The following is a 12,566-nucleotide window of genomic DNA, read 5'->3' as shown; positions in this document are numbered from 1 at the left end:
TGCTTTATTTTTTTGTTCTTTTTTCTACTGGGTGTTTGTCTTTTCCCAGAGCTCTTTTTATATTCTTTTTTGGTTAGATGTTACATATAAAACCTCCCAATCAATAGCTTGCCTTTTACTTTCTTCATGGAGCCTTTTGTCAACAGAAGTATTTAATTTTACTGCAGTTGAATTTATCAATTTCATCCTTTAAAGTTTGTGCTTTTTATGTCTTAAGAAATCCTTAACATCACAAAAATATTTTTCTACATTTTCTCCTAAAAGTTTTAAAGATTCGCTTTATATATATCGTCTTTAATCTATGAGGAAGTTAGTGCATAGGGTAAAATAGGGATCTACTATTATCTTTTTCATATCTAAGCACCATTTAATGAATGGTTAATTCAATCTTTCCCACTAATTTCTAATGCTACCTCTGCCATCTAAATAATGCCTAAATTTCTCTTCCTAGATTCTACATCCAATTATCCTCTCAGTCAATTTGTTTGTCCTTTTCCAGTACCACACTATTTTAATTACTCTAGCTTTAGAATAAGTCTTAATACATTTCCTCTCTAGAGTTGTTTTTCAAAATTGTCTTTACCATTCATGACCCTTTGCTCTTATGTATATAACAATTTTAGAATCAGCTCACTGTTTTACAAAACCAACTGGTATTTTAACATTCATTAAAGGGTAGTTTTCCCCCCTAAAAAAAGTCATCAGTATTGTTTTGTGCATAGTCTATGAAATTAGTTGTGTCTCTGAGATCAGAATTTAGATGTCTGTCACCCAGCAAGTTAAGGGCCTGAGGTCTATGGCTTGGCTTCAAAGAAATTATTAATCTTCTTAATTGTATGAATAAATTGGCACAGGTGCATATAGGTATTTTTCTACATGAGAATAAATGGCTTTCATCAAAATTTTCAGAAGAGGGTACATGCTGACCAATGGAACAGAAAAGACCCATGCATACACAGTCAAATGATCTTTGACAGGGTGCCAAAACTACACGGTATGAAAAGGATAATCTCTTCAGCAAATGATGTTGGGAAAGCTAGATATCCATATGCAAAAAAAGAGAAACTGGACCTTTATCTTATACCATACACAAAAATCAACTCAAAATGGAATAAAGATTTAAAGGTAACACCTTTTATTTTTTTCTTTTTCAGCTATGCCACGTGGCTTGCAGGATCTTAGTTCCCCAACCAGGGATTGAACCCAGGCCCACCACATTAAAGGTAACGCCTTAAAGTATAAAATTCCTAAAGGAAAACATGGGGGAAAGCTTCATAAGATTGGTATTGGTAATAATTTCTTGGACATGACACAAAAGGCACAGGCAGGAAAAGTAAAAATAGACAAGTGGGTCTATATCAAACCAAAAACCTTCTGTACAGCAAAAGAAACAATCAAGAGTCAAAAGGCAACCTATGGAATGGGAGAAAAGATTTGTAAACCATATACTGGATAAGGGCTTAATATCCAAAATATAAAAGGAACTCCTAGAACTCAGTAACAGAAAAACAAATAACTCAATTAAAAAACTGGAAAAGGAATTGAATAGACATTTCTCCACAGAAGACATACAAATGGCCAACAAGTAACATTTAAAGATGCTCAAGGGACTTCCCTGGTGGCGCAGTGGTTAAGAGTCTGCCTGCCAATGCCGGGGGCACGAGTTTGAGCCCTGGTCTGGGAAGATCCCACATGCCGTGGAGCAACTAAGCCCGTGAGCCACAACTACTGAGCCTGCGCTCTAGAGCCTGCGAGCCACAACTACTGAGCCCGCGTGCCGCAGCTACTGAAGCCCACGCGCCTAGGGCCCATGCTCTACAACAAGAGAAGCCACTGCAATGAGAAGCCCGCGCACCACAACGAAGAGTAGCTCCCACTCGCCGCAACTAAAAAAAGCCCGCGTGCAGCAACGAAGACCCAACGTAGCCAAAAATAAATAAATAAATAAATAAATAATAAAATAAAATGAAGATGCTCAACATCACAATCATCAGGGAAATGCAAATCAAAACCACAGTGAGGTATCACCTCACACCTGTTAGGAACTGTTATATTATACTAACATTAATTTTTAAAAATATATATGTAATTAAAAATATGTATTAATTAAAATATATATATTAACTTTTTAGAAAAACAGAAAATAATAAATGCTGGCAAGAGTATGGAAAAACTGGAATTCTTATGAACTGTGGGTGGGAATGTAAAATGCGGCCACAATGAAAAACAGTATGGAGGCTCTTCAAAAAAAATTTTTTTTTTTTCACAGCAATGTTGCTGTTTTTTTTTATTTTATTTTATTTATTTATTTATTTATTATTATTTTTTTTTTTTGGCTGTGTTGGGTCTTCATTTCTGTGCGAGGGCTTTCTCTAGTTGTGGCAAGCGGGGGCCACTCTTCATCACGGTGCGCGGGCCTCTCACTGTCGCAGCCTCTCTTGTTGCGGAGCACAGGCTCCAGACGCGCAGGCTCAGTAGTTGTGGCTCACGGGCACAGTTGCTCCGCGGCATGTGGGATCTTCCCAGACCAGGGCTTGAACCCGTGTCCCCTGCATTGACAGGCAGATTCTCAACCACTGCTCCACCAGGGAAGCCCCAAAAAATTTAAAATAGAATTATCATATGATCCAGCAATTTTCCTTCTGGGTATTTATCCAGAAGAACTGAAAACAGGATCTCAAAGAAATATCTTCAGTTCCATGTTTATTGCAGCATTATTCATAATAGCCAAGAGATGGAAACAACCTAAATGTCCATTGACAGATAAATGAATAAACAAAATGTGCTATATATTTACAATGGAATATTATTCGACCATAAAAATGGAAATCCTTCATATGCTACAACATGGATGAACTTTGAAAACATCATGCTAGGTGAAATAAGCCACTCATAGAAGGATAAATATTTATGATTCCACTTACATGAAGTATCTAAAGTAACCAAACTCATAGAAAGTAGAAGGGTGGTTACCAGGGGCTGGGGTAAGGAGGAAATAAAGAGTTACTGTTCAACAGATACAGAGTTTCAGTCATGCAAGATGAAAACGTTCTAGAGATTTGCTGTACAACAATGTGCCCATAGTTAACAACGCTGTACATTTTAAAACCTCGTAAGAAGAGCAGATCTCATGTTATGTGTTTTTTACCACAAGTAAAAACAAACAAACAAACAAAAAACCTCAGCAGGATACATCACATTCAAATTGCTGAAAACCAAAAATCAAGAGAATCTCTTTACAGAAAATGATAAACCCATGCAAACATGAACCACAAGAAAGCGGTAGTGGCATAGCAATCATCAGAACAGAGAGCAATACCAGAATGATATCACACGAATGATAAAAGGGTGATTTCACCAAGAAGATACAACAATCCTAGATATGTACACACCTAACAAAAGAGCTTCAAAAGACATGAAGAAAAACAAATAGAACTGAAAAGAGAAATAAGCAAATTCACAATTACAGGTGGAGATTTCCCACTCCTTTGGTAACTGATAGAAGATGTAGACAAAGTGAGTAAAGATACATAAAATACCTTGGTGAAAGAGCAGGGTCAGTTCTTTCCTCAGCCTTTTCATTAGAGGATAGACCCACAATGTCATCTGTGTTCTGTACACAGGGAAGCTTTTGTTCCTTATTGCTTTCATCTTCATTTATCTCAGGACTTAAAGACAGGCATTTATCTATTAATACAAAATGCATATTATTATAAAAATGATAGCAAAAACATATATTTAAAGCACAAAGGAATTTACATATAACACTGTAATGTAATGATTAAGAAATTATCGCAAAGTCCAATTTCTTAAAAGCTGAGCTTTTCTGCTTTATATGTAATGTCTTTACTAGTAAGCCACAAAGAGTGTATTATGACGCTTATAAATCACACTATGCTATCTATCAGGATTCACTTACTAAAATCTTATTGGTGAAGTTGAACCACATAAAACTTAAATTCTACAGAAAGGTTGTTCTGGTCTGCTAATATCTTTTTCTCCTCTCTTTACTTGGTTATCTGCTTTAAGTAATCTATATGTGAACTCTTAAAGAAAGAGACCGAGACTTCCCTAAACTCTTAGCTCTCATTCCCTAGTGACTCACAAGTGTCAAAATGTCTGTATTCTAGGGAATTTTAAAAAAGAAAAATGAGAGGAATACTTATTCTAGTACCTTTTATACAAATTAAACAACTTATTTTGGGTTCATAGAGGTGCTCTGTAGAGGCAGAACATGAAAACCTGTGATTTATTAACAGACACAATACACATTTAATTATATGCACGTGACTTAGAATAATTGTTAATGTGAGTACATAGGAGGTAACACATCTCAGAGACAAACTTGAGAGAAAAATCTCCCCATTTCACTCTTTTTTCAATAAACGTTTTTTCTTTAAATTAAAAGTAAAAGGGTTTAACACAGTACCGAGAATACAGAACCAATTAACAAGCGTTATTAGTTGCTACTATCCAGAAGAAAAGTAGTTAAGTTATACATCATATTAGTGTACATGTCTTCACAAGTAATATAGGGGCTATTAAAATATGTAATACACTTACTTTTGTGTTTTTCTCCTTTAGAAGAGCCTGGCTGAACAGTGGCATTTCCTGAAAGATTTACCTCTTGTTCACTACCTTCATCCTGATTCTTTCTTCTCCTTTTCTTTTGATTTATATCTTGTTCTAATGCATTCTGTTCTGAATCCTGTCCTGATAAAGTCAGAGACTGTTGTTCTTCTTCAACTGTCTGAGCATCCTTCTGAGATCCTTCTGTGTCTGAAATTCTAGTGCTCACAGACTCATCTGGATTATCATTCACTCTTTCACTGGCAACTTTTTTCACTTAAAGTAAGAGAAATTGTTATAAATATAAAAACAACCTACAGAAAAATTCTTAAAGGTGGAGAAGATAAATACTTAAGGATGTCTGAGTGAAAATTTAAAGACAACCTAAACTGTCCAATAGAGAATGACTAACTAAGTTATAATACATTTATGCTATAGAAATCCATGCCGCAAATAACAATGAGGTAGGTTTGTATGTAGTCATGTAAAAGATTTCAAAAAATACTGTTGCCTTAAAAAAAAAATCAAGTTGCAGAACAATACACAGTATCACCACACTTTTATTTTAAGAAAAACAATTACATAGACTCTAAGACACATACACATATATAGGCATAGAAAAGTTTACTAACAATCATCCCCAAGAAAGCTGAAGACTTTGAGGGCAGGGTACAAGAGAGAGTTCAAGTACTTTATTTTCTGTATCCTTTGTTTTTCAATGAACAACCTTATTAACAAATATTTTTAAACAATTTCTAGTGTCTTTTTTGAAGGCATATTAATAGTTAACTGTATCAAAAGATGAAAATAATGAATTACATTTTAAAAAACAAAAATAATAAAATGTCATTTATTTTTACTCAAAAAAAGTCAAAACAAGATTTTAAAACTAAGAAAATATGCTGGATTTATTCTTTATCAAAATAATAATCAGCAATTTTTAAATCCTGAGACTTGTAACAAAGTACCTGAAAAGTTCTCACATTAAATAAGATACGGTGAGTTACTTATGCTATCACTGTAACATAATAACCACAAGATTAGTGATAGATTAATATATCTATTTTAATTTCCCAGGGCTATGTAAGTAAAAAAAATGACTAAAGAATGAAATAACTTTGCAGTTATCAATACTACTTTTAAAAAGACAGGGGCACTATGCTCTAGAAAAAGAAGTTCTATATTGGCTCTGTGCAGAAGGAGTTAACAAAGCAGGCCTCACTGCTCTCCTTTGAAAGGCCTGCTTAAAAGGTTGGCCCTTGGGCTGTGTCTGGAAACGTGGGTTTGGGGAGAGTTCCCACCAGCCTAACTGACAAAAGTGGCTCGCTACACCTAAATTCTTTAAACAAACAATGTGGTTTATGCTGAACAAATGCTTTCCTTTTGGGAGTTTTGAATTCTGGTACATGCCAGGAAGAAGGTGTCTACATGACCAACTTCTAATAAAAATCTTGGGTGCTGACTTTCTAACAAGCTTCCCTGGTAGACAGCTTTTTACATACCTCATTCCTACTTGTTGTTGGGGAATTAAGCACATCTTGTGTGACTCTACTGGAAGAGGACTCTTGGAAGCTTTACTTCTTTTCCCTAGACTTTGACCTATGTGCCTTTCCCTTTGCCAATTTTGCTCTGTATACTTTCATTGTAATAAATCTCAGCTGTCTGTACAACTATATGCTGAATCCTGTGAGTCCTAGCAAATAATTGAACCTGGGGGTGCTCTGGGGTCCCCCTACACAGGCTCTCACAGTCCTAGCTTGAGTCCTGCCTCTACCACTACTAACACTGTGAGACCTTAGGAAAAAATGACTTAGGATCTCTGAGGTTATTAAAACAAAAGGAAATGGGCTGGAATGTATAACTAATATATAAGGTTCCCTGTAGTTCAAAGATTCTTTAAATTATGTGATTATAGCTAAACATTGTCCTCAGATCAGAATTCAAATAGTTAAGAAAATATAAGCCTAAAAATAGAAATACCCACATATAAACAATTTCCTACCTGGTACAAGTCAACGTTAACCCTCAGAAATAAGGTGTGCTCAAACAATACAGTTGAGTCACAAGCCCAAAGTATTAGAGTTCCATTTTTTTATTTTAGACTTTTGTGCCAGATTTGTTTTACAAAGAAAATTGATAATAAGTAACCAAACATGACACCCCAATATTCTGATGCTCCTTTATTAGCTACAACTATGCCCTCGATGCAAGAAAGATGTCAAATAGCCCAGCCATCCAATTATAAAATTTAAAAGGGAGCTGCTGTTTGGGGCCAGATAACTAGAAGATTGAAGAAAAATCAATTCCCTCCAGTCGGATGTCCTGATGATCTCAACTACCTGAACTACATATGAACACCCTAAGACTTGAGGGACAATATTGCAAGTCTATTATTATTAAGTAAAATAACACACTTTCTTTTAAATAAATACCTTTTACATTTTTCCGTGATTTAGAGGACTTCTTCTCCTTTAAAGTCTGATTTTTAACAGATTTTTGTTTTCTTTTCTCTTCTTCAGCAAGAACTTTCTGAAGCAAATGAGCAAAAAAATCGAAGTCAAAAGGGCGCTTTTCCTCTGTTTAAAAAAAAAAAAGAAAAGAAACTTCAAGTTTTTATTTTAAAAAAAGGAAAAGAACTTTCAAGTTTTCATTTTTCTTAAGTATAACATCAAAAGCGAATGGGCTTAGCAGCAGAACGGACAAAAAACTCTAATCACTATAGTACAGTCACACAACAGAACACCACTGAGCAATAAAAAGGAACAAACTATATTAGTTTAAAAAATAAAAATAAAAAGAAGGAACTACTGATACAAGCAATAATATACGTGAATCTCAAAAACATGCTGAGTGAAAGAAGCCAAACACAAAAGAGTATATACCGTATGATTCTATGAATAAGACGTTCTAGAACAAGATAAACTAACCTATGATGATTCAAATGAAAATAGTAGTTGCCTGGGTCAGGATTAGGAGTGGAGATTGACTAGAAAGGGAAAGAAGTGGCCTCGCTGGAATGATGAAAATGTTCCATGGCTTGTTTTGTGTGGTGGTTACACAGGTGTACTCTCTGTCAAAACTCAAACTATAAATTGCACTGTCCATAATTATAAATATACTTTTTTAAAAGGCTAGGATGATTAAGAAGTCCTCAAAAGCCTATCCACCACTTTATGTCCTCACTTTATTACAACTCTTTCACTATTAACTCTTACTCTTCCAAATATCAGCAAAGAGGATAGTAAATGAATATTGATCAGGACGACTCTCACTAAATACCTATTAACAGTATTGTATCAGAAAGAGTAATGTATGAACAAACCAGAATGAATCCACTCCAGGAGTCAATCCTTGCCTCAGCTCTATGTCTATAAATACAGTGAATACAGAGAAATGAATACAGGGAAAATGGTGCTCTATATACATAAGCTCCAAGATTGTTTTGATTACAAGATGATTACAAGATGGCCTCAGAAAAAGAGGTATATACCAAAACAAAAATAAATTAGCCTCAGGAAACTAAGCCCAAACCTGATATGCTTGAAAGCCCTATTTTATTGTGGACCCAGCTTTTTATCTGTTCTGACCTTCCACACAAATGATTCTGAAAAACACAGCACTAAAATAATCCATAAAGTTCTCAGAGGAATTAAAAATATAAGTTCTAAAAAACACCATTTGGGTTTTTTTGTTTGTTTGTTTGTTTTAACAATTTCCACTACAAAGCAGCAAACAGTGAATTTTAAAGGTTCTATTATAATGGTTTTAACAATGGTTCCACACCCCATAAAGACTGTTTATAGATTTATGGACTCTTTTCTGATTACAATGCATTAAACATAACGAAAAGTTTCAAGACTACTTCTCTAAAATGGAGACGGTTGAGGACTAAAATATTCCAGATCTTCCAGGAGCCATTCCTGGAAGTGGTTTTCCTGAGGACTCAATACCACATTGGTAAGGTATAGGGTCCACTCATCTACCTTTGTGTCTACTCATAAAATAAATGTACATGCTATACAATCTAAGTACCTCTCTTTAGAATTTTTTTCTAAGATTAGCACTATGGCAAATGAACATTGAATACACTTATTAATCATGAAATATTGGTAATTATATTCCAAACAAAGAATAAAGGAACTACTTTAAATAGTACATTTAATTCTGTTTTTCTTTACAGATCCCTTGATGTAGTTCTCTGGACTTAAAAAGAAACAATGTTCATTTTAATGAGGTTATTAGTTAAAAGCTGAAAGGTATACATCATTTCTTCAAATCAGGTCTAAATTCAAAAGTCACCTCTTCGAGGGCTTCCCTGGTGGCACAGTGGTTAAGAATCTGCCTGCCAATGCAGGGGACACGGGTTCGAGCCCTGGTCCGGGAAGATCCCACATGCTGTGGAGCAGCTAAGCCCGTGCGCCACAACTACTGAGTCTGTGCTCTAGAGCCCACGAGCCACAACTACTGAGCCTGCAAGCCACAGCTACTGAAGCCCGTGCGCCTAGAGCCCGTGCTCCGCAGCAAGAGAAGCCACCGCAGTGAGACGCCCGCGCACCGCAGCAAAGAGTAGCCCCCGCTCGCTGCAACTAGAGAAAAGCCCGTGCGCAGCATCGAAGACCCAATGCAGCCAAAAATAAATAAAAATAAATAAATTTATTAAATTTAATAAATTTATTTTAAAAAACGTCACCTCTTCAGACAGAACTTCCCTTAATACCCAATCTAAACACCCACCCCCTAACTCCCTCTTTTTTCTTCTTAGAAATTAATCACTATCTGAAATTATCCTGCTTACCAATTATATTCCTCCCCCACCCAATTAGACCTAAGGCTCTAAAAGCAGGATTCCCATCTGCCCTGTTCACCATGATATCCTCCATGCCTACAACAGTGACTAGCACACAGCAGGTGGTCTGTATTACTGACTGAATGACAGACTTACCACGGTAGGTAAGGAATCATCTACAGTGTAATATCGTCCAGAAACAATTAACTTCTTCTTCAATACAGTTCCCCCAGAATAAAGAGCACTTAGAAATAGTATCTTCAGTCCCCCTAATTTCTTGGACTCAGAACTCTGCTTACTTGCTTCTTGATGTTTTAGCTATTCCCTTGCCTATAGATCTGTATCAACCACCCGACCTGAACTGCTAAAGAGAAAAATTTCCAGTCTTACTCTTCCTATGACAATATAGGGATAAAACAAATCTAAAACACACTGGAACCGAAGACAAAACATTGGTCATTTTTTAGAATCTCCAAATGATTCCTTGTGAAAGAGGTCTTAATACTTACGGAATGCTTTGTCTATTCTCCATCCATTTGTTTTCTCCTCACGTTTAAATTTATTCTGTTAACAAAACAAAACAAAAACCCTTTGGTAATTTTCTCCCATGAAACAAGTGCAGATTATGTCTTAAAAAAAGCATCAAAATAAAATTCTTATTATAACATATGATTCTCTAATAAATAACACATCTTTGCTAATAGGCAAGTTACTTAAACCCTTAGCTTGTAAAAAATAGAAATGAAAGATTTATACTGAGCTCTGTGCTCCTCCTTATGATCAATAACATGAATTAGCAATGGAAACTGGATTTACAGAGGATAGAAAAAAAATAAAGTCAACTAGCATGGAAACAGATCAAACTGTAATCAATTAAGCTAACCAGTATTAACTCTTTAAAAACTAGTATACTCATATCAAGTTAAACCTCTTACATTATTATTCTAATATGATTTTAATGGCATGCACGGGAAACTGTAAAGAAAAAACTAAGCAAAATTTTGAAGCAGGCCAAGTTTATGTTTAGAAACTTCTTTATATTAAGGAAAATTTCCTCATGCTTTTCTGAGCACCAAAGAGCCCCATTCCCAATTCCACTCCAGATTACCTCCTTTAAGATGGAGATGGTTAAGGTTTAGGGTTCAATGAATCCTAAGGTCATTAGAAAGTCTGAGGGCATACACATATACAAACACACCCTGCAGGAGGGAATGATCAGCCAATCTCTCCCTTCTACAGATCAGTGGTCTAAAAGCTTTTATTAAAAATACAAAAATCGTTTTATTGAAAAAAAAGAGAGAAAAATAACACAAAATAAAGAACCTCTTCACGGCCCCTTTCTTCCTTCCAAAAGAAACTACCCACTAACCTGACTTTATTTTTTTTAATTAATTAATTAATTTATTTATTTATTTATTGGCTGTGTTGGGTCTTTGTTGCTGCACGCAGGCTTTCTCTAGTTGCAGCGAGCAGGGGCTACTCTTCACTGGGGTGCACAGGCTTCTCCTTGCGGTGGCTTCTCTTGTTGAGGAGCACAGGCTCTAGGCGCTCCAGCTTCAGTAGTTGCGGCATGTGGGCTCAGTAGTTGTGGCTCACAGGATCTAGAGCACAGGCTCAGTAGTTGTGGCGCACAGGCTTACTTGCTCCACGGCATGTGGGATCTTCCCAGACCAGGGATCCAACCTGTGTCCCCTGCATTGGCAGGTGGATTCTTAACCACTGCGCCACCAGGGAAGTCCTAACCTGACTTTAAAGCAATCACTTTCTTACATTTCCTCACTGTTTATCATCCAAGTGTGCATCCTTAGCTCTATAGTTTAGCCTTTCCTATTTTTTAAAACTTCATGTGACTAACATCTTTCAATCTACAGATTATCCCTCTATTCCATTCTATATTTTTCTTCATAAAACTTATTACCAAGTAATACAGAAGTTTTCAAGGAAGATCATCTTTCTCCCTTAAAAGATCATATTATTCTTTAAACATTTCCTCAAAAGTTAACAAAAGTCAGGTCCACATGTAACAAAAGTCACATAAAAAGTGACAGACTACAATCACTAAATTAAACATCCTGAGAGAAATACCAGTAGGCTTTAGGCATTACTCAATTCTAAAACATTGCTACAACATATTTTACTTAATTCAGAATATAATCCAGAATAATTTAAAACTTTTTTGAAGAATGTATTGATGTTAGTCATTTTTTTTTTTCTGGCCACCCCACACAGCTTGTGAGATCTTAGTTCCCGGACCAGGGATCAAATCCAGGCCCTAGCAGTGAAAGCGCAGAGTTCTAACCATTGGACCACCAGGGAATTCCCTGATATTAGTCATTGAATTCATAGGCAGGAACCATTGTAGGCCAAATTCCACGATTATAAAATAAATCCCATAATTTCCATCCCTGGCCCTGACAAAAACTGGTAACGAGCTTGTTCCACATATCCAACCCAAAATAAATAACTTTAACACCAAACAAAATAAGTGCATCAACTATTTTCAAGCACTGGACAATAGGCAGAGCAAGACTACAATCCCACAATCCCAGAGAGAAGGGAAACACAAAAGATGTACCAATGTTCACCCTGGCTGTCTGCCTGGGCTAAATTTCCTAACCAATGAAAAAGAGAAAGGCCAAACAGAGCACAGACATCCTACTGAGCTGCGGAAGTAGACAATCTTTAGGGGCAGGGTTCTACAGAGAAGAGAGCTATTTAAAGAGGAGTCTCACAAGCCTGGTAGAAGTATCCCATAGGCTGTTGGTCTGGGTTCCATATGCCCAGAGCATAAGCTCTAGTGGAGAACAGCTACTACAGGGATGGGAGCAAAAAGAAGATGCTAGAGGTCACGTAACATAGTGAGATGACAGGGTTCTTCCCACACGAATGGAAAGATTTTGTTAACATCCAAACATTCACCTCAGACACCAGAACAACCACCACTTAGAGACAGGGATCACACCCTAGAGCAGCCTTTCTCAATTGAGGTTCTAGCATGAGAATTAAGCCCTAATGTCCTAAGGGATATACTACATGTAATGAATCACCTTCTTTCCTGTACACCTAGAATGGTGTAATATGACCATCCTTAGAAAAAATTAGAAAACAGTAACACAAATTATTTTCTGTAGTTCAGATGAGAAACCTAGAGTAAGGACCAGTCTTAATAAAGCCTAAAACCAAGCCTTGGGAAGAATAAGGAGAGTTGGCA

At 36.2% G+C, this 12,566-nt stretch overlaps 1 protein-coding gene across 5 annotated transcripts in view; it reads right to left on the bottom strand.

Moving 5' to 3' along the window:
* BDP1 (BDP1 general transcription factor IIIB subunit) overlaps positions 1-12,566 on the bottom strand; it is an 87,184-nt gene that overhangs the window by 57,350 nt on the left and 17,268 nt on the right. For all 5 annotated transcript variants that reach the window (XM_082373211.1, XM_082373210.1, XM_082373213.1 and 2 more), the window contains exons 8-11: positions 9,865-9,919; positions 7,002-7,145; positions 4,564-4,845; positions 3,540-3,687 (exon numbers count right to left, since the gene is read on the bottom strand). In XM_082373211.1, coding sequence (XP_082229337.1) covers positions 3,540-3,687; positions 4,564-4,845; positions 7,002-7,145; positions 9,865-9,919 — 629 coding nt within the window. The remainder of the gene's footprint in view (positions 1-3,539; positions 3,688-4,563; positions 4,846-7,001; positions 7,146-9,864; positions 9,920-12,566) is intronic.

The sequence above is a fragment of the Balaenoptera borealis genome (genome assembly GCF_965194805.1).
Source record: "Balaenoptera borealis genome assembly, chromosome: 2".
Taxonomy (NCBI): domain Eukaryota; kingdom Metazoa; phylum Chordata; class Mammalia; order Artiodactyla; family Balaenopteridae; genus Balaenoptera; species Balaenoptera borealis.
The sequence above is the reverse complement of the archived record's forward strand: the minus strand, read 5'-3'. Positions and strand labels throughout refer to the sequence as shown.